Here is a 20,073-nt window from a genome sequence, read left to right as displayed (position 1 = left end):
AAAAAGATTATATATATATAATAACTTAGATCTAATATATTTGATCAAATATATGTTTATAGGTATAAACCAAAACCAGTAGCCAATACCTTTTCCTTATATGCAAAATGCTTCATTATTCATTATTAAGTTTATAACTAACTAAAGTATCAACTTTATGACTATTTGTACTAAAACTTTTAAATTTAACCTTTTCACCATTCTGAATCTCTTTTGAATCAGAATCAATCCATTCACTTGGAACTTTTGCATTTGCATCAGCATAAACTAATACATTAAAAGTATAATCACCAGTTTCTAAAGTTGGTAAAAATGTAACAGATGCAGTAATTTGTCTTATAATTGCCTGGATCTCTTTTTGTATATCTTCTTTAGTTTTCTGTAATGGGATTGTTGAAGTTCCCTTATCCTCTGATTCTTTTGGTGTTGATATTTCTAAATCAAATTGCCATCTTTCAACAACATCACCTGAATCTTTTGATATTATAGCAACGATTAATTTTGAAATTTTATCATGTGAAACCCATCGATGTAATTGATTCATAATTTTCCTAACATATGCTTTGATATCTTCATCATTTGTAATTAACATATTTAAACCATATTTCTTCACAATTTGGAAATCTTCAGGTGGATAAATTCCTCGTTGATATAAGATTGAATTTATACTATATTCAAAGAATTCTGAAACGATTTGAGAGGACCCTCTAAGGGCGACGTTTGATCTTGTTGGTGCTGAGTCTGGTGACATCTGGTGGATGGTATGGATCTCTTGAGATTGAACTGAATTGGATTGATTCTTACTTTTTTGTTGATGTTTTTTGTTTACGTTTTGTTTTTTGTGTATAAACAAATTCAGAAGTGATTTAAGATCTGGTTTGCGGCCACTACTTCACCAGAAGGTTTCGCGAATGGTTTGATTTTGAACAGAATTTGAACGATTTTTGACGTATTTCAAAGAGATTGAAGGAGTTTATTGTGGTACTACCAATCGAATAAGAAGACAGTAGAAGTACACAATGCATAACGTCAAGAGACAACATTTATCAGAACAAGTTAAAAAACAGAGACAATTGAAAGATGCTAATAAGATCAAGAGTTATAAAGCATTACAAAGTCAAGTTCTACAATTGAAAAATGAACAACAATATAATGCAGAAACATTCAAATTAAGCACTGATTTATTATATTTAAATCCAGAATTTTATACAATATGGAATTATAGAAGAGATATCATATCAAATTATTATCAAAAACAACTTTCCAAAGAGGAATTGATTGAATTTTTCAATAAAGAATTAGGATTCATAATGATGAAACTTAAAGAATACCCTAAAGTATATTGGATTTGGAATCATAGAGTCTGGATCTTGGAGAATCATCCACAAGTAGATTGGGAATTTGAATTAGGAATAGTATCAAAATTATTAACTATGGATTCAAGAAATTTCCATGGTTGGCATTATAGAAGATTTATAATATCAAAATTAGAAACATCAACTGGTGAATCATTGGCACTTAGAGAATTTGATTATACTACAGAAAAGATAAATAAAGATTTTAGTAATTTTTCAGCATGGCATAATAGAACAAAATTAATACCAATTTTGTTAAATTCCAAACCAACAACAAGATTTGAATCAAGTTTAGGATTTCTTAAAGAAGAGCTAGGATATTTGAAAAATGCAATGTATACAGATCCTCAAGATCAAAGTGTATGGATCTATCTAAGATGGTTATTAACAAGTGATATTTTCATTAAAACTTTGGATAAAGATACTTACATAGGGATACTAGAAGATGAATTAAAAAATGTTAAAGAATTAAATGAATTAGAAACTGAAGATAATGGGGTTGAAAATAATTGGTGTTTGAAAACAATTGTTACAATTGAAGGATTATTAGATAAAACAAAAAATGAGACTAAGTTCACCGATGAAATTGAAAAATCTTTGATTAGATTGAAAGATATTGATCCATTAAGAAAGAATAGATATACTTATCTTTCTGAAAATTACTTTAAATAAAACAGCAATATACAAAGCTACATTTCACCTTTATCAACAAGCATGTATATATTCAGTACTCTTAATTTTTTGGTATTTCACTATATAATCTTTTTCTTTGATTTCCCAACATATATCTTCTTTCACCAATTGAAAAATCTCTATCATTATAATAATCATCTTTTGTTAACACTGAAACATCTTGTTCTTTTAATCCATTTATATCTTCCATTGGAATTCTAATTTCAACAAATTTATTTTGATAATCTGGATAAATACTTGCTAAATTTGTATAATTATAAGAATTTATATATAATTCCAAAAGATCTAATAATGCTTCATTTATTGAATTTTGAGATGTATGGAAATCTTCAGGCCTTATTTGATCACAATTTTCATCTTTTAATTTTAATGCTAATGTAATACATGCAATTGATATACTTTGTGGTGGGATTTTTAAAGCTAATTCAGTTTGATAAGAATCATAAGCTAATAACCAAGCTAAATAACCCAAATCTTTCGAAATTTTCAAAGTTTTGGATATCTTGATTAATAATTCTTCAACATGAAATAATCTAAAATCAAATGATATAGTTTCTAATAATTTTGATTCTAATGAAAGAATTTTTCTTCGGTATAATTCTAATTGATCTTGAGTTAAAAATGTATTCTTAATTTGATTTGCTATTATTAAAATATCTCTTAATTTTTTGATTGTATCTTCATTTTTACTTGCAATGAATATTGATGTTATTGCAATATCATAATAAATATTGGTATCAAATTTATTGAATAAAAAATATCTTTGATAATAAATCATTGCAGTTTCCAGTGTCTTTGTGGGACTAAACAAAGTATTAGTATATAGTCACACATGAACATCATCAAGAATACTCACAATTTCATTGATACACAAATCTTCATCAAAAAGTTAAATACTTGATTTTTTCGTTGTTCATATACGGTAAAGTTTTCAATAGTTTTCTTCTGAGCATGTTTGATTTGGGATTTTGTCAAAAAAGGTCTCGCCAGTTGAATGGTAGACGTGAGCTGAGCAGTGGATGGTCTGGATACTGAAGTCATCTTTTGGTTTGTAGCAGTTAAAAATGAAGATTAATATTTGGTTAAGAGGTTTCCATGTTTACTTATATTTTATGGCCCTAATTTGAAAACAAAAAATTCGCGACTACAAATTGATAGCATAAGCACAATTTTCAAATTAGCTAAACAAATTCATAAGCTCACCAATTCATATCGAAAGATTTATATAGCAAATTAAATCAGTTATTTTATCTTCAGCAGCTTCGACTTTGTAATCAATCATGAGTAATGTTTCCAAGTTGACTCAAATTTTCTTTTCTCTTATGAATCTCATCAACAATTTCATCAACTGAAAAACAATTTGTTTCATTGTCCAACTGTAACTTTTTATCTGAATTTTTTGATTTCCTTTTTGGATTTGAAGTCATCTGAATATATTGCATGTAATTTGATATCAACGAGCACATTATCGCCTTAAGATTCAAACCAAAATTGTTCATCGAAGTTAAGTCACCATTGAGATCCAAAATTTCATGATCGTTTGTTAAAATAAAGCCTTCAATATCAAATGAATGATACTGTCCACCCTCATCATAAGTTCCAGCATTATTTAATGATTCAATGTTGAGATGTTTTGGAATGGAAATAATAATAATGGAGTGCGAATCAGTTAATATATCTATATTTGATTTTGTCTCAATCATTCTACCTATAATTTGATTAATTAGATAAGTATTTTTCTTTGATTCAAACTTTTCTTGAAGATTCAAAGCACTTTCTTCCTTTACCTGATTCAAAAATCCAGCTTTAAGATTTGGAGAGTTGATCTCGATATTTGATATAACTTGTTGTTCCATATCTTGTGAATTTAGATCAGCACAAAACATTGTTAGACATGGATGTAAATCATCATCAATACCAACCACATTTTGGTAATTAAATGAATAATCAATATTACAACCTATTGAATAATCTTTCTGTAGCTGATTGTGATTGTAACAATAATCTAGCAAAATCACAGATGGCGTTATTTTCTTATGAAAAATGTTATTTTGAATCAATATCTCATTATCAGCCTTTAGATAGTGAGAAAAGTAATTATGCTTTGTCATATTAACAAGTATTGTTGTGATAACTTTAGCAGATAAGGACTTATTAGAGTTGTTCAAATTAAATGTTTGCTCTAGTTTTGATAGGACCAATTCCCATCCAGTTTCAACATACTTTAAGATATCATGGGAGTGCTTTCCAGTATTTATTATCAATTTGACACCTTTTTCATTTGATACAGGTTTTGATGAATTGTCTGCAGTGCTTCTGGAATCATTGGTTCCCAAAATTGAAGTTGAATCACCGACAACGTCTGATTGGAATTCAATGAATAAAATCAATTTCCATAAGTTGTTAAATTCATCAAGCGTGAAATCAGTGCGATTTTGTATAATCAATAACATCAATTCATTCCAAGTGTGGTCATACCCAGCTATGGAAATGAATCCAACAGCAGCATCTTGGTCAATATTACTCAATACCAAAGTTTCTAGATCTAGTTTCATATCATGATAATTTTTGGCAATCTCTAATTTGAGTGAATTGAAGATTTTTTCCTTATTGGCGACGAGATGCTTAGCAACTTCAACTAATTTCTGAAGACCAGTAATTGTGAGATCCATTTCTATTACCCCCTAGTTTTAGATAGTGATGATGATATTGTATTATGATCTGTATTAAGTTGATTTGAGCTGATAGTTTGTACTCAATTGCTTGATCGTGAATTAACGGTGAAACTACCAGTTAGTATGTGATGATTAACAACTTTTGATTGTCTTCAAGAAGGATCAAGATGATGGCGGTTAATTAGAATCTAGAATAATCAAATCTTCTAAAAATCCATGTTTGGTTATATGCCTGATTATGTAATACATTGTTGTATATACGATCGCGAGCATATTAAAAGTTCATTGTTAAGAAGAAACAATAAGGAGTTCAATTAGACGTAAGGTTGATTTTCGATATAAAAGATCACTAAATAAGCTACTAGTTAAGTGTGTCTATGATACAATTGTATATTAATTAATTACATGATCTCTATTGAGAAATCAATCTTGAAGTTAATGCTTCTAAATCTTCAATAGTTTCAGGTTGTTCCAATTCCAAAATTTGTGGTTCATCGTCACGTTCACGGCCACCAACTTTATCGTTTTCAAACCATTTAGCCTTCTTAGATGGTGGTTGATCATCAGAATCTTCATCAGAACTTTGATCATCATCATCATCACCCATACCGTAATCTTGATCAATATCACCACTTGGAGCACCCAAATACACAACAGGTTCACCAGATTCTTCATCTGATGAATAATCTTCTTCCATAGCTCTTCTTTCGGCTTCTTGTCTTTTACGTTTTTTTCTAATTTTTTCTGTTTAGCTAATGATTTATCATCTAAATCTCTTTCTTTCATAACTTCAGATTCTTTAGATATAAATTCCTCTTTTTGTGTAGCAGCATCACCAGCTTTACGGAAATCTTCTTCATCTTCAAATTCATATAATTGATGAGCAACACCATCATCATCAAATTTCAATTTTGTTGGATTACCTTTTTCATTTATTGATTGTTTCTTAGATAATGCTCTCTTTGCAGCTCTCTTAGATTCTGGTGCAATTAAATCTGGTAAATCTTCTTCATTTATATCATGATCAGTTCTCTTAACAGCAATGAAATCATCTTCATCATCGTCTTCACCATCATCTTGTTCATCACCTCCTTTACCATGCTTATTAACTTCATTTGTAATATTCAAATAATGTTCAGAAAGAACATTTTGATTCTTACGTTCAAACATACGATCATATTTGGTACGAACTTTCTTAGCTTCTTCTTCATCAAATTCACCATCTTCATTTGCCTTAGACAGAGCTAATAATTGTCTTGATGCATTTTTCAATTCTTTATTCTTTGTACCACCTTTTATCTTAATTTTTGGTGCACCTGGTAAACCTAATGATTTAGCATATTCTTCAACTGGTAATTCTTCAGGTTTGAAAACATCTTTATCCTTCTGTATATAAATAGATTTAACATATGATATGAATGCTTTTTGTCCCAAATATTTCAATTCTGGATCTTTAAAACATAAAGCTTGCATTTGAGATCTTATTGATCTTTTCTTGGCCTGTTTTATATTTAATTTATTTGGTATGATTTTTTTGGATTCTAATCTTTTCAACATACCTTCTTCTTCTGATGGTGTAACCATTAATAAAGATTTCCCAGTTTTACCAAATCTTGCAGCTCTACCAACTCTATGAATATAAGTATCTGCATCTTCTGGTGCATCAACTTGAATAACCCAATCAATTGAAGGGAAATCAATACCTCTAGCAACAACATCTGTTGCGAAAAGACAAACATGTTGAGCTTTGGAAAATTTATAAACAGTTTCAGTTCTTGCAGTTTGTTTTTGTCTACCATGTAATTGCATTAATGAAACACCTGGTTGCATTGTTCTAAAAGTTTCATAAACATAATGAACTTGTTTGGAAGTTGATAAAAAAACAAGAATCTTAGCTTTTAAATGTGTCTTGATAAAACTGAATAGTGTGTCTAATTTTTCTTCTAAATTAACTGTAATATAAGATTGTTGTAAAGATTCTGGTGTAGCAATTTGATCATCAGTTTCTTTAACACCAATGTATTTAGGATTTGTTAATGATAATCTTGCTAAATCAGAAATTGATTTTGATTGAGTTGCACTGAATAATAAAGTTTGTCTTGTTGGTGGTAAATTTGATACAATATCATCTAAAGTTTTCTTAAACCCCATATCCAAAATTCTATCAGCTTCATCTAAGACTAACATTTGTAAATTATTTGTATCCATACCAACAGTTTGATCTAAATGTTGTAAGATTCTACCAGGTGTACCAATCAAGATATTAATCTTGGATAATCTTTCCATTTCAAATTTAACATCTTTACCACCAATAACTAACCCAGCAGAAAATGAATTATGTCTACCAATCTTAACAAGAACTTCATAAATTTGAATAGCTAATTCTCTTGTAGGTGAAATGATTAAAGCACCTAATCCATCTAATTCTGTCCATTTAGCTCTATATAATTTTTCAATAACTGGAATTAAAAATGCTAAAGTTTTACCAGAACCTGTTCTTGCAGCACCAAGAATATCATCACCTTTAAGGGCAGAGGGTATAGATTCCTTTTGAATATCAGTCAATGAAACAAAACTTGATTCAGTTAACCCACTTAAAGTATTGTTACTTATTGGTAAATCTTTAAATTGTGAAATTTTATTTAATTTTGGATCATAATCTTGGATACGTTGTTCAAGATCTTTTAAAGCTTGTTCTTCCCTTTTACGGATCTCTTTACGTTGTTGGGATGTGAGTTTATGTTTCTTAGCCATCTTGTGTCTTGTTTGCTTAGCTAGTTACCACTGAAACCTCTAAGTTTTCCTTCTTTTTAAAATATCTTTTGTACTGGTATAACTTTTGAAGCTCATCGCATCTAAAATTTTTATTTATTTACTCGGGATTATGTAACCAATATAACCAGGGCATTTAACCACCAAAGAAATTAATACTTTCAATTATACTCACATGAACATCAATAACAAATGGGTAAAAGGTCTATCTGAGTGGTATTAAGGAAAGAAGCTATTACGATGTCATCCTCTACAAGTGCTAGAGAAGAGAGACTCAGGTCACACGAGAAAGAATCTAGAGGAAACTGGCCAGAAAAGAACTATAGAGATAGACCTAGTGCACCAAGATATAATAATGATGAATCGAAATATAATAATGATAGAACACAATATAAACCATACAATAGAGATCAAGGTTATGAAAGACCCTATTCAAGGGACCATAAACAAAACCAAGAACAACCACCACAACCACCAAAAGAGAAACCAAATTTTAAACCTTCAGGTCTTTTAGCCAAAGAATCAAATAATATTAAAGGAACACAATTAAAATATACAGAACCTGAAGATTCTATAAATCCAACAGATTCACCAATTTATTATCTTTTCATTTTTAAAAAAAATTCCAAAATTCCACAAGAATATAAACTAAACAATAAGTCATATCATTTAATTGGTAGAGATGAAACCATAGTGGACTTATCAACTGATGATGAATCATGTTCAAAACAACATGCAGTTATACAATTTAGATCAAGACCAATTATAGATGAATATGGATCTCAAGCTGTTCAGATTAAACCGTATCTAATAGATTTGGAATCAAGTAATGGTACTTTCTTGAATAATGAAGAAATACCAACTTCAAGATTTATTGAATTACAAGGTGAAGATACAATTAGATTTGGAGATTCAGAAACTGATCATGTATTAGTTATTGGTGATTGAAATTATTCATTATTACCATTATTATCTTTTCTGAAAAATCTACCAAATTTTTGAAAGTTTTCATTAAATTTACTAACCCCAGCTTCACCATTTAATGCTAATTCTTTTAAACCCTTTTCTAAATTTATATCAGGTCTTTTACCAAATAAATTATCAAATTTTGGTGTTGATGGAATATCAGGGGATGTTATTTTTTGACTATAAGATGATAAAATACCCGACGAAGATGGAATTGTTTGACCATTGGAATGATCTGATTCATTTATCAAGATTTTAGATAATATTGGTGAATTTTCAATTAAATTATCATGTGCTTTTATATGTATCTTGAATAAATCAATAAATTTTAATTGACGATTTTTATCATTGATACCTTTTAATTGTAATATTTTGATAAAATTTGTTATGGATTTATCACCAATTAAGAAAAAATAATTTGAAACTAAACCTTCTTGTGGTGCTTCTTGAGTTAACAAGACTTTTAATATAATTTCTAATCTATTAACCATCTTGTCAACATGTTTTTGATATTGCACAGGGATTTTATAATCAGGTGAATCATTTGATAATTTTGGTAATTTCAAGAACGTTTCTTTCAATACAGAAAGATCTAAAAGCATTTGTTCAGCTGCAATAACTGGAATTGGTTTAGTTTTAATTATACTTGTTAAAAATTGATTTATTGTTAATTCCACAATCTTATCACACAAGTTCCGAACATAAATATCTCTAACCATAGCAGGTAAGATTAATTTCCCATTTGAAACTAAAACATCTTTTAAACTTGTGATATAACGACTTTGATCACCAACATCTTCCATATGAGACCAATTTGTATTTGCCATTTCTCTCCAAGAAAATTCAGATTCTATTTCAATTTTGTTCAGTAGTAAATTAATTGAACTATTAATTAATTTTATAAATGAATCTTTAACTTGATCAAAATTTATACTTGATTTAAAAGGTTCATCAATTATTAAAATTAAACGTTCTTCTAATTGACTTATTGTAGTAGAACAATAATCTGCAGTGTTTAACACTAATGTGATATATTGAATTGATTCATCATTAGTAGCAACATTAGGTAACACAGGTTTCATAATTTTGTTTGAATATTCTAAAGACCATTTTGAAAATAATTTTGATAAATCACGTAATGGAGCCCCAGTGGATAATGTTGAACATTGAGTTAATAAATGACGATAAGCTCTAAATAAATCAGCAGATGATGGTATAACATTTGCCGAATGATCATTATTATCTTGGTCATCTTTTGGTGGTAATTTTGGTGATGATAAAAATTCCAAAAATTTATTATTTAAGAATGTATTTTGATGATCAACCCAAATACCCAAGAATGGTTCAAATGCAGATGATATTGATTGACTGAATTTCGGCTTTAATGGCGAATCGTCCTTGTCATTGAAATTATCAGTTGATGATGCTAATATTTCCTCAGTATCTCTATATTTGAATTTAGCATTCAAGAATTTTTCAAATTCTAAAGTTTCTTGTAAAGAGCTTAACATTAAATCGACATTTGTGTCTTTCCCCGATGTGGCTAAAACTTGTTTAATACTATCTTTGGTATGTTCACAAAATCTTAAAGTTAATTGTTCTTCAACTTTCCAAGAATCAGGGAAGAATAATTGATAATTTTGTTCATAAATTTTTAATAACTTTTTAAAAAATAAAAACCTTCTTGATATATTTTCTAAGGAGCCTGCCTCATCTGAACTTATAAAGATTGATTTAATTTCTTTCAATTGTTGATTACAAAACCAATTAATTAATCTATTATGATGATCATTACCAATTAAATCAAGCATTTCACATGAACTTTTCAATTCTGATGTTTTGATACTATTATCTTTTTCATTTAAAGTATTTTCAAAATCTTGGAAAATTTGATCAGTTATTTGAATTTTCAATTTAGAAACTTTCCTCGTTAAATCAGCTATACTATCTATACTTTTGTAAGATTTGAAATGATCAACCAATTCCCCCACTGCACTTAATAATTGTACAGATTCAGTATATCTTTTCCTTGTTGCAAATTCCTCCAATTGTTCATATGCAGTTAATAACATTTGTAATCTCTTAAGTACAGTCATACTCAGCACCAAATTCTTTTTAGCATCATCTAATTTCTTAATACCAGAAGTCATGTCCGTTATAACATTTTGAGTATTGACACCTAATTTCTTATTCTCATTAATTTCATCAATGATCTTATCCAATTCACCATGGGCTTCTGTAGCATCAAAACGATCATCACTTTCCAAATACTCTTCAAATTCATCATGATGTCTCTGTATATCAGCATCCACTTGTAATTTATAAGAATTGGTGTAATTCATGAAACCTTTTAAATTCTCCAAAGTGGAAGGATCTGGAAGCAATTCCTGGAGATCCTTCAGTGGATCATAGTCAACTGAGTTAATTCCCTCGAGCGTAGTCATACTGAATTACCAACAAGAGGACAACAAGCACACAACCAATCAATCACCAACTATCAATTGTCCACTTTCTGTTCTTCTTCGTCAAACAATGTGTTTACTTTTGAATTCTTGACATTTATGAGGAAGTCGGAACTCAAGTCATGGTCACCTGAGTGCTTTTCAAATCCGACTCACTATTAATTTTTTTTTCGCGTCTTTCAAAACATTTTCAAAAATGTCGAAGAGATCAAATACAGAAAAGTTGCAATCAATATTTGGTATTTGAACCAGGCAGATCTTAAAAGTTTCAAGCGTTGATTGTTTAATAGGAGGTATATCAGAATCACAATGTCTCTTCGTCTTCCTCAAGCCCCAAACGCGGGTCTTTTCAAGCAAGGTTACACATCTCAAAGTAATGCCGATGGTGCTGTCAATAGAAACATCGCTGCGTGCAGAGAAATCACAAATATGGTTTTGTCTTCAATAGGGCCATGTGGTAGAAACAAGGTCATTGTTAACCGTGAGTATTGTGCTTTATGCTGTGTTGTCAATTGGGATCAAAAGATTTGAAATGTTTTAGATCTCAATTGAACTGGTGTATTATATATCTGAACTTGCCACTAACAATCATTCAATATAGATTTACAAAAAGTTTTCATTACAAATGATGCTGCTACAATGTTACATGAATTAGATGTTGTACATCCAGCTGTCAAATTATTAGTCATGGCTTCTGAACAACAAGAATTAGAAATGGGTGATGGTACAAATTTAGTCTTAGTATTAGCTGGTGAATTTTTAAATGTTTCAGAAAAATTATTAACTTTAGGTTTAAATCCAACTGAAATCATTCAAGGTTATCAATTAGCAAGTAAATTTGCCTTACAAACAATTGAAGAATTATCTGTTGGTGAAATTGATGATTTATTATCTGTTGAAAATTTGAAAAAAGTTATTAAACCAGTGATAGCATCAAAACAATATGGTTCAGAAGATTTCATTTCTGATCTTGTTAGTGAAGCTGTTTTAAATGTTTTACCACCAAAAAATACAAAACAATTCAACGTGGATAGTGTTAGAGTTGTTAAAATTATGGGTAGTAGTTTAGAAAATTCTCAAGTTATTAAAGGTATGGTTTTCCCAAATCAACCAGAAGGTCATATTAAAAATTTAAAAACAAGATCAAAAGTTGTTGTTTTCACTTCACCATTTGATATTTCTCAAACTGAAACAAAAGGTACTGTTTTATTACATAATGCACAAGAAATGTTAGATTTTTCCAAAGGTGAAGAAGCTCAATTAGATCAATTAGTTAAAGAAATTTATGATTCAGGTGTTAGAGTTGTTATTGCTGGTTCAGGTGTTGGTGAATTAGCTCAACATTATTTGGATCGTTATGGAATTTTGACATTAAAAGTTTCAAGTAAATTTGATTTAAGAAGAATATGTAGAGTTTGTGGTGCAACTCCATTACCAAGATTAGGTGCTCCAATGCCAGAAGAAATGGGTGATATTGATATTATTGAAACAAAAGAAATTGGTGGTGATAGAGTTACAATTTTCAGACAAGAAGATGATATTACAAGAACTTCAACAATTGTTATTAGAGGTGCTACAAAAAACAGTTTAGATGATATTGAAAGAGCTATTGATGATGGTGTTGCTGCTATTAAAGGTTTAACTCAAGATGGTAGATTATTACCAGGTGCAGGTGCTGTTGAAGCTGAATTAGTACATCGTATCACTCAATATGGTGAAAGAACACCAGGTTTATTACAATTAGCTATAAAACAATATGCTAATGCATTTGAAGTTATTCCAAGAACTTTAGCTGAAACTTCAGGTCTTGATCCAACAGAAGTTTTACCAAGATTATATTCAAAACATAGTACTCCAGAAGGTTTATCATTTGGTATTGATATCGATGGTGATTCTTCAAATGGTGTTAAAGATATTAATGATGAAGGTATTTATGATTTATTCTCTGCTAAAAAATTCGCAATTGCTGCTGCTACAGAAGCTGCTACAACTGTTTTATCTGTTGATCAAATTATTATGGCTAAGAGAGCTGGTGGTCCTCAAGTTCCAAAACAACCAAGACCTGGTAACTGGGATCAAGCTGATTAATTGTAAATAACATGATATTTATATATAATTTGAATTCATGAGTCTTTGATACCTTTTTTTTGAAAAAAATTGATTCTTTGATTTTTGTAGTTTATGGCCATAGTTTGAATTAACATACACAAGTCCGCGACTACAAAGATTAATATTTAATGAGCACTTTTCCATACTTAGCTAATTAACAAACATATAATATAAGCATCTTATATTTAAATATACTTGTATATAAACAAAGATATATCTCTAGCATTAATATAATGTAGCTTTTATTACCTTAATTACTTGTTCGTTAAGAAAATTAGAAATCACCTCCAGTATAAAATTCTTCACCAATCTAATTCATCAAGTAATCTATGGTAACCATTAAGAACAAGCTCCATATTTGAGACATCTGTACTTCTAAAATCATCCGAGTATGGGATTGGTTCAGTGATAGTACATTTATTAAAATCGAAAATTAAAACTTCCTTGGTTTGAGGATTTATTGAAACATTTCTCGCATAAAGATCTTCATGATCAATACCCAATGAGTTTATCAACCTCATTTGTTTAAGACCATCTTTAATGGTGAACCTTGATTGTTTAACTTCATTTTTTGGATGGTTATCGATGAAACTGATTGGTTCCAAACATATAAAGTATTCATTTTGAAGAATAGAACCATCACCTTTTTTTATAAACCCGCTCAATAATAACTTTGGTACATTGATTCTCATTTCATCGTTATCCACTGTATCATTATAACCTCTAATGAGCTCTAAGGCATCACTTTCATTATAAATATGATCTTTACAGCAATTCGCATATGCTTCATCGCGTGCAGTGCGTCCAGGTGAACCCCACCGAATGATTGGGCTGTAATATTCAGTGTTTAAGTAAACTAAATCCCTTGAGATGAATTTGACAATCAAATATTCCCAGTGGTTAGCTTCACTTATTTGTTTCAATAAACTTATTTCATTCTTGGTATTATCACTATCATTATACAAGACCTTTATGAATTCATTGGATTTGATTTTATAGGTTCTAGTACAAAGATTTCTATTCATTGAAAGATCAATAACTTTCTCTTGAGTGTTATCCTTAACACGATCTTGTGAATTCTCAATTGGTAATGATAAATTTGGAGATTGTGGATTATGAATCTGTATTCTTTGAATTTTATTATAAAGTTGAGTCAAATTGGATCTTCTTGTTTCAATTTCCTCACCAATGCTTCCTAGTTGTCTTGCCTTACCTGTACTTGAAGTGCTCGGAATATATTCCATGTGATTCAAGATCAAGGAGCATAAAATTGATTTATGGGTCAAACCAGAATCGTTCAGAGTAACGAAATCACCTCTTAAATCAAAAAGATTTCCATCACTTAACATAAACCCTTCTATATCGAATGAAAAATACTGTACATCTTTTTCGAAATTTCCTTTAAATCTATCTAAGGTTTGGAAATTGAAATTTAGTGGAATGGTAATGATGATAGTGGTGTACGAATCAGTTAAAATGCCTATGGTTGATTTTGCAACAAACATTTGTGATATAATTTCATTTAAATAGATATTTCTCTTTGATTTAAATCTTTCCTCAAGGTCCATGTCATCTATTACCTCCAACTCTTTCAAAAATTCAGCTTTAAGATTTGGACATTTGATTTCGATATTTGAAATTGTTTGTTCAGATTTCATTGCGTTTAAATTCAAGTCAGCACAAAATAATCTCAATCTTGGAACGATAGATTCAGCATTTCCATTAGATGATACATTATATTGTACCAGATTAACAGTCTTACAGCCTATTGAATAATCTCTCTCTTGCTGATTGTGATTATAACAATAATCTATCAATATCACAGATGGAATTATCTCTTTATGGTAAATTGAATCTTGAATCAATATCTTGAGTTGTTTAAAAGCTTCTGATCCTTCATTAGCTCCTTGATATTGAAAATATGAATGAAAATTTATCATATTTATAAACAATGTTGAAATCAATTTTGCCGACTTCTTTTTGTTATTGTTTTGAGTGTTGAATGTCTCCTCTAATTTGGAAAGCACCATTTTCCAGCCTGATTCGACATAATTTAGTACATCAACATAATTTCCGTTCGAATTTATGACTAATTTGGCGTTTTCGTCATGTAATGTAGCACTTGATGACTTGTTAGCACTTTCAGACTTCGTTAAAAATGAACCCTTGACAGATGATTGAGTTTCAACATATAAAATCAATTTCCAAAGATTGTTAAATTCATCAATGCTAAAATCAGCTTGATTTTGTATAATCAGCAGCATTAATTCATTCCACATGTAGTGATTTTTAACTTTAGACATTAATACAAAATCAGCACGTTGATTAATGTTACTTAATACCAAATGTTCGAAATCTAGTTCCATCTCAGGATAACTTTTACCAGTCTCTAACTTGAGTTTTTTGAAGATTCTTTCTTTGTTGGTGGTAAGAATCTCAAAAATATCAAGACATTTTTGATAGTCAATACTTGTGGGATCCATTTCTTGTATCCCCTAATATACGATGGTATAAAAGTCTCTGGTTGTCTTGTATGTAAATAATATCTTCTTCTTTTGAAGTTTTGAAGCTGCTTATTACTTTCTGATTACGTCATACAATATTTATGTCAAAATTTTAAAAACCCGAAATTCTGTCATTTTTTTAAAAATTTTTTTATATGCATATGAGTATTAAATATTAATGATATCTGATATTTAACAAGTCTTTGAGAAAGAGGAAGATCCATCAGACTAGTGATAATTTTCAAGTTTACTGCTTATCATGGGTACCAAAGTTAGAGGTAGAAGAGCTCAAAAAGAGCAAAAATCAAAAGATGCTGCTGAAGAACAAGAATTAAAAGTTTATAAAGAAAGTTCATCATTAAACAATGAAGAATCTAATGAAGATTCTAAACCAATTAATGAACCAAACACCTTCTTCGGTTTAGTTGATACTACAGAACTTGACTATTTCAAACAAGCTGAAGCTACTTTAAACGCAGATGCTTTTGAAAATGAAGCTGATAGAGCTGGTTTTGTTGAAAGTGTATTAGAAGAAAGTAAAGGTAAAGAATTAAAATTAGTTACAAATCAAATTTGTTCCAAATTAATTGAAAGACTAATCTTACATTCTACAGATGAACAATTAAAACGTCTTTTTAAGGCATTTGAAGGTCATTTTCTTTCTTTAATCTATCATAAATATTCATCACATTGTGTGGAGACTTTATTAGTGAGGACTGCAGCTTTAATTGAAAAAGAATTATTAAATCCAGTTTCAAATTTTGCAAATGAAGACAATTATGTTACAATGGAAAATTTATTTTTATTCTTTTTAAATGAAATTAAATCAAATTTAAAAGAAATGATAATTCATCAATATGCTTCACATACTTTAAGATTAATTATCTTGATAATTTCAGGTAAAGAATTACCATCAACCACAATGTCAAATTCAACTTTAAGAAGTAAAAAATCTAAAATTGCAAGAAAAATGATTGAAATTAAAGATAATCAAGATTTTGATAGAGCTTTCCAAATCCCATCATCATTTAAAGATGAATTGAAAGGTCTCTTGGATAGTATAAGATCCAAACTTGATAGAAAGACCGCAAGAGAATATGCAATTCATAAAGTTGCCTCCCCGGTATTACAATTATTAATTCAGGTTGAAGGTATTGTTGATAGAGATAGACAAATTTGGCATTTAATTTTCTTAAAAGATGATGAAGAATCAGATTCAACAGAATCAGCATTTGTGGAATATTTATTATCAGATCCTGTTGGTTCACATTTTTTCGAAAATTCTATAAGAGATCAAAGATTAAAATATGTTGAAAGACTATACAGACTATATATGAAGGAAAGAATCTTAAAGTTAGCCAAGAGAGATACAACAGGTAGTTATGTTGTTCAAATTTTATTGAAAAAATTAAAACAAATTGAAGCTAGAGAAATCTTGAATCAATTAATTCCAGAAATGAGTGTTTTAATGAATACAAATTTAGAAATGGGTAAATCTATAATTGATGCATCAACTCAACATAAAGAATACAAAAAACCATTAATCATTGAAGAATTAGTTAAAAAATATAGACCAAATGAAGAATCAAACATCTTGGAAACTATTTTACAATTATCAACATCAACATTAGGTAACACAAGAGATGATTGGCCAACAGCAGAAGAAAGAAGAAGAGCTTTATTTTTGGAAAAATTAATTGAATATGATACAAGTTTTTTAAACTTAACAATTGATAATTTATTAACATTACCAAAAGAAAGATTAATTCAAATGTGTAAACATGGTGTTTTCTCTCATGTTGTGGAAAATGTCTTATTACCAGATGCAGAAATCATCAAGAGAAAAAAATTATTAAATCAATTTATGGAATCTATTGTGGATTTATCATGTAATGCATATGGTTCACATATTGTTGATAAATTATGGGGTTTCACTTTAAAATTAAATATGTACAAGGAAAGAATTGCAGCTGAATTAGTTGGTGAAAAGGAAAAAGTTAAAGAAAGTACATATGGTAGACAAGTTTGGAAAAACTGGTCAATGGAATTATATGTTAGAAAAAGAGGTGATTGGAAATATAAAATTAAAGAAGAAGAATTTTCAAAATTCCCTGAAAAGAAACCTGAAAATCAAGTTAATGCTTCATCAAATGATCATAATAATAAAAGAAAATTTGAAAATGATGAAAGTGCAAATAAGAAACAAAAAGTTAGAGGTCGTAATCGTAAATAGATCACAACTACAATTTAGTTTTGCATTATAACTCATACAATAATATATATTAAAATTTAGCATAAATTTGATTCATAAAAATTGAAATTAATTAAAAAAGATCGTTAAACAATTGGTGTTTTTTTTCATCTTATTGTAGTATAAAACACATCATCAAATTACCATGCTTCAACAGTTCTTCTAACTGGTAAACCTAATAATCTTGCAACTTTATCAAAAGCTTCATCTAAATCATCTTTGGAATAACTTGAAGCATCAACTTTAATGCTTGATTCTTGAACTTTATCAGATTTACCTTCAACAAAAGCTTCAAATTCTCTTTTTTCAGCTTCAGTAGGTGGTAATGCTTCATAAAATCTTGCTAATTGAACCAAATTTGAATCAGAAATTTTAGTGAATTCTTCAACATTCTTTGGATAGATTTCTAATGGAGGTTCTTCACCATCATGGTTTAATTGAGGAGCTAAGATATCTGTAGATTTTTTATGAGAATTGACTAATCTTCTAATTGATCTTTCTTCAATAACATCTAATTGACCTTGTAATTCACCAACTAATTCAACAAGATCTTCATTGGTGGCAAAATCAGTGGTATCCAATTGTGGGATCTTTTTGGAAACTCTTGATGATGAACCTCTAAGACTCTTTGGATCGAAATTATCAATACTTTCTTTTTGAGATTTAACTTGAAGTGATAAAACTTGTTCCCCAGTCTTTGATAACAATTGAGATTGCTTCTTAACTAAAAGAGTTAGATCGTTGACTTGATTGGTCAATTCTTCGACCGTTGGAACTTTTTCTGATGATTTAACTGGTGCTGACATTGTAATGACTTTGTTTGATTGTAAGATCTGTAGTTGATCAAATGAATTGTTTGTGGTTTGTTGTGTAAAAATGTTGATGTGTCTTAAAAGGAGTTCGAAGTTTGTGGCTTTGTAAACATCGGTGTTGCGCGAAACAAAAACATAAAGTGTCAAAATCGTAATTGAGTAATATCGAGAAATCAACAAAAGTATTTGAAATCATGCTTATATAAAGGATACTATCTTCTTTTAGAGACTTTAAGGAGTGTTTACCATTTTTCAGATTGTTTCTACGACAAAAAACCACCGAGTTCATAAGTATTCCTCAGATCATAAAGTCATATACTCAATTTAATTATGAACCACTATTCAAACAACTCATTTTCCTCTTCAAAGACAATTTGATACGCTCTTCCAACGTTTGCATGTAAATCAGTGGCTTGCATTGCTCTACCCTTTTGTCTAAAAGCTTCTCTCGCAGCGACTCTTGTTGCAGTAGAAGCTCCAAAAGCTGCCAATAATGAGATATCTTCCTCTTCAACATCTCCATCATGATCCCACAAGAATGATTTATATGATTCACCCCATGCTGTTAATGTGGCTAATGTACCTGTTAATGTATCACCTTGACCACCAGATCTTCTATCCGAACCTTTTGTATTACTTTCAATGACTTGATCATATTGGGCAATTATATCAACAGCACCTTTTCTCAAAATGGTAACACCACCTAGTAGATTGGATAAATCACTTGCCTCTTGATGTGGGTTCCTGCCATCAAGATCTAAACCTACAGCATCCGCTAATCTTTTGAACTCCACAACGTTTGGTGTTAGTGTAGCTAATTGATATCCATGAACTAAACCAGGTTTCTGTGATAATAAATAAAGACCATCAGCATCAAATATTATAGGAATTTGCTTTTCTTTAAGGTATCCAATGACAATCTCTAAAGTTTTCAACATTAATTCATCTCTACCTAAACCTGGTCCAACAATAGCAACATGTATTCTTGATAATAAAGATTTCACTTTTGGTAATACTTTACTCTCCAGAAATTCATCAATATTTTGTACATGATCAGGAACATTATCTTTCTCATATAGATATGGATGAACCATAAGATCTGGGGTATATGATTTAATCACTGTAGCTGCATTTTTTTCACAAATTATATGGGACAAGTCAGCACCAAAGACAGCAGCAGCATGTGCAGCGAAATAAGGAGCACCAGTATAACTATCTCTGTGGTTAGAATGGATTACAGATATATATGACTCCAATAAACTTACTCTTCACAACCTCCAAACACAACGATTCTTCCAGCTTTTCCAAAGATGTTAATATTCTATTAATCATCATTACTAAAACCTATCGAGACACATACCTTGACCTTTATGGAACTGTGGTAGTAATGGAGGCACCAATTTCTTTGTCAAATTCAGCAAATCCTTCGCAGACTTATTCTTCAATGACATGACTCTTCAATTGACTCTTTAAA

At 29.7% G+C, this 20,073-nt stretch overlaps 12 protein-coding genes across 12 annotated transcripts; 4 read left to right on the top strand and 8 right to left on the bottom strand.

Moving 5' to 3' along the window:
- Window positions 1-115: 115 nt before the first annotated feature.
- Window positions 116-751, bottom strand: MAD2 (spindle checkpoint protein MAD2; the record flags this gene model as incomplete). Its single annotated transcript, XM_011278955.1, has 1 exon — window positions 116-751. The coding sequence occupies one exon, from the start codon at window positions 749-751 to the stop codon at window positions 116-118; it is 636 nt and encodes a 211-aa protein (XP_011277257.1).
- A 268-nt stretch (window positions 752-1,019) lies between these two features.
- On the top strand, window positions 1,020-2,027 carry BET4 (Rab geranylgeranyltransferase BET4; the record flags this gene model as incomplete). The annotated part of the gene is made up of 1 exon (XM_011278954.1): window positions 1,020-2,027. One exon carries the CDS (start codon window positions 1,020-1,022, stop codon window positions 2,025-2,027), a length of 1,008 nt encoding a protein of 335 aa, XP_011277256.1.
- Window positions 2,028-2,088: 61 nt separating this feature from the next.
- On the bottom strand, window positions 2,089-3,089 carry CTK2 (Ctk2p; the record flags this gene model as incomplete). Its single annotated transcript, XM_011278953.1, has 2 exons — window positions 2,089-2,841; window positions 2,970-3,089. The coding sequence occupies 2 exons, from the start codon at window positions 3,087-3,089 to the stop codon at window positions 2,089-2,091; spliced, it is 873 nt and encodes a 290-aa protein (XP_011277255.1).
- Window positions 3,090-3,322: 233 nt separating this feature from the next.
- On the bottom strand, window positions 3,323-4,720 carry BN7_394 (uncharacterized protein; the record flags this gene model as incomplete). The annotated part of the gene is made up of 1 exon (XM_011278952.1): window positions 3,323-4,720. One exon carries the CDS (start codon window positions 4,718-4,720, stop codon window positions 3,323-3,325), a length of 1,398 nt encoding a protein of 465 aa, XP_011277254.1.
- A 415-nt stretch (window positions 4,721-5,135) lies between these two features.
- HCA4 (RNA-dependent ATPase HCA4) lies at window positions 5,136-7,477 on the bottom strand (the record flags this gene model as incomplete). The annotated part of the gene is made up of 2 exons (XM_011278951.1): window positions 5,136-5,467; window positions 5,569-7,477. 2 exons carry the CDS (start codon window positions 7,475-7,477, stop codon window positions 5,136-5,138), a joined length of 2,241 nt encoding a protein of 746 aa, XP_011277253.1.
- Window positions 7,478-7,735: 258 nt separating this feature from the next.
- PML1 (Pml1p) lies at window positions 7,736-8,443 on the top strand (the record flags this gene model as incomplete). Its single annotated transcript, XM_011278950.1, has 1 exon — window positions 7,736-8,443. One exon carries the CDS (start codon window positions 7,736-7,738, stop codon window positions 8,441-8,443), a length of 708 nt encoding a protein of 235 aa, XP_011277252.1.
- A 2-nt stretch (window positions 8,444-8,445) lies between these two features.
- VPS53 (Vps53p) lies at window positions 8,446-10,905 on the bottom strand (the record flags this gene model as incomplete). Its single annotated transcript, XM_011278949.1, has 1 exon — window positions 8,446-10,905. The coding sequence occupies one exon, from the start codon at window positions 10,903-10,905 to the stop codon at window positions 8,446-8,448; it is 2,460 nt and encodes an 819-aa protein (XP_011277251.1).
- A 327-nt stretch (window positions 10,906-11,232) lies between these two features.
- Window positions 11,233-13,011, top strand: CCT8 (chaperonin-containing T-complex subunit CCT8; the record flags this gene model as incomplete). Its single annotated transcript, XM_011278948.1, has 2 exons — window positions 11,233-11,380; window positions 11,525-13,011. 2 exons carry the CDS (start codon window positions 11,233-11,235, stop codon window positions 13,009-13,011), a joined length of 1,635 nt encoding a protein of 544 aa, XP_011277250.1.
- Window positions 13,012-13,334: 323 nt separating this feature from the next.
- On the bottom strand, window positions 13,335-15,515 carry BN7_389 (uncharacterized protein; the record flags this gene model as incomplete). The annotated part of the gene is made up of 1 exon (XM_011278947.1): window positions 13,335-15,515. One exon carries the CDS (start codon window positions 15,513-15,515, stop codon window positions 13,335-13,337), a length of 2,181 nt encoding a protein of 726 aa, XP_011277249.1.
- Window positions 15,516-15,795: 280 nt separating this feature from the next.
- NOP9 (RNA-binding RNA processing protein NOP9) lies at window positions 15,796-17,769 on the top strand (the record flags this gene model as incomplete). The annotated part of the gene is made up of 1 exon (XM_011278946.1): window positions 15,796-17,769. One exon carries the CDS (start codon window positions 15,796-15,798, stop codon window positions 17,767-17,769), a length of 1,974 nt encoding a protein of 657 aa, XP_011277248.1.
- A 158-nt stretch (window positions 17,770-17,927) lies between these two features.
- On the bottom strand, window positions 17,928-18,593 carry MRP8 (Mrp8p; the record flags this gene model as incomplete). The annotated part of the gene is made up of 1 exon (XM_011278945.1): window positions 17,928-18,593. The coding sequence occupies one exon, from the start codon at window positions 18,591-18,593 to the stop codon at window positions 17,928-17,930; it is 666 nt and encodes a 221-aa protein (XP_011277247.1).
- A 344-nt stretch (window positions 18,594-18,937) lies between these two features.
- NNR2 (NADHX dehydratase) lies at window positions 18,938-20,050 on the bottom strand (the record flags this gene model as incomplete). Its single annotated transcript, XM_011278944.1, has 2 exons — window positions 18,938-19,811; window positions 19,938-20,050. 2 exons carry the CDS (start codon window positions 20,048-20,050, stop codon window positions 18,938-18,940), a joined length of 987 nt encoding a protein of 328 aa, XP_011277246.1.
- Between the last annotated feature and the right edge of the window lie 23 nt (window positions 20,051-20,073).

Source organism: Wickerhamomyces ciferrii, contig 00007 (genome assembly GCF_000313485.1).
Source record: "Wickerhamomyces ciferrii WGS project CAIF00000000 data, strain NRRL Y-1031 F-60-10, contig 00007, whole genome shotgun sequence".
Taxonomy (NCBI): Eukaryota; Fungi; Ascomycota; class Saccharomycetes; order Phaffomycetales; family Wickerhamomycetaceae; genus Hansenula; species Hansenula ciferrii.
This window is presented reverse-complemented; position numbering and strand designations above follow the sequence as displayed.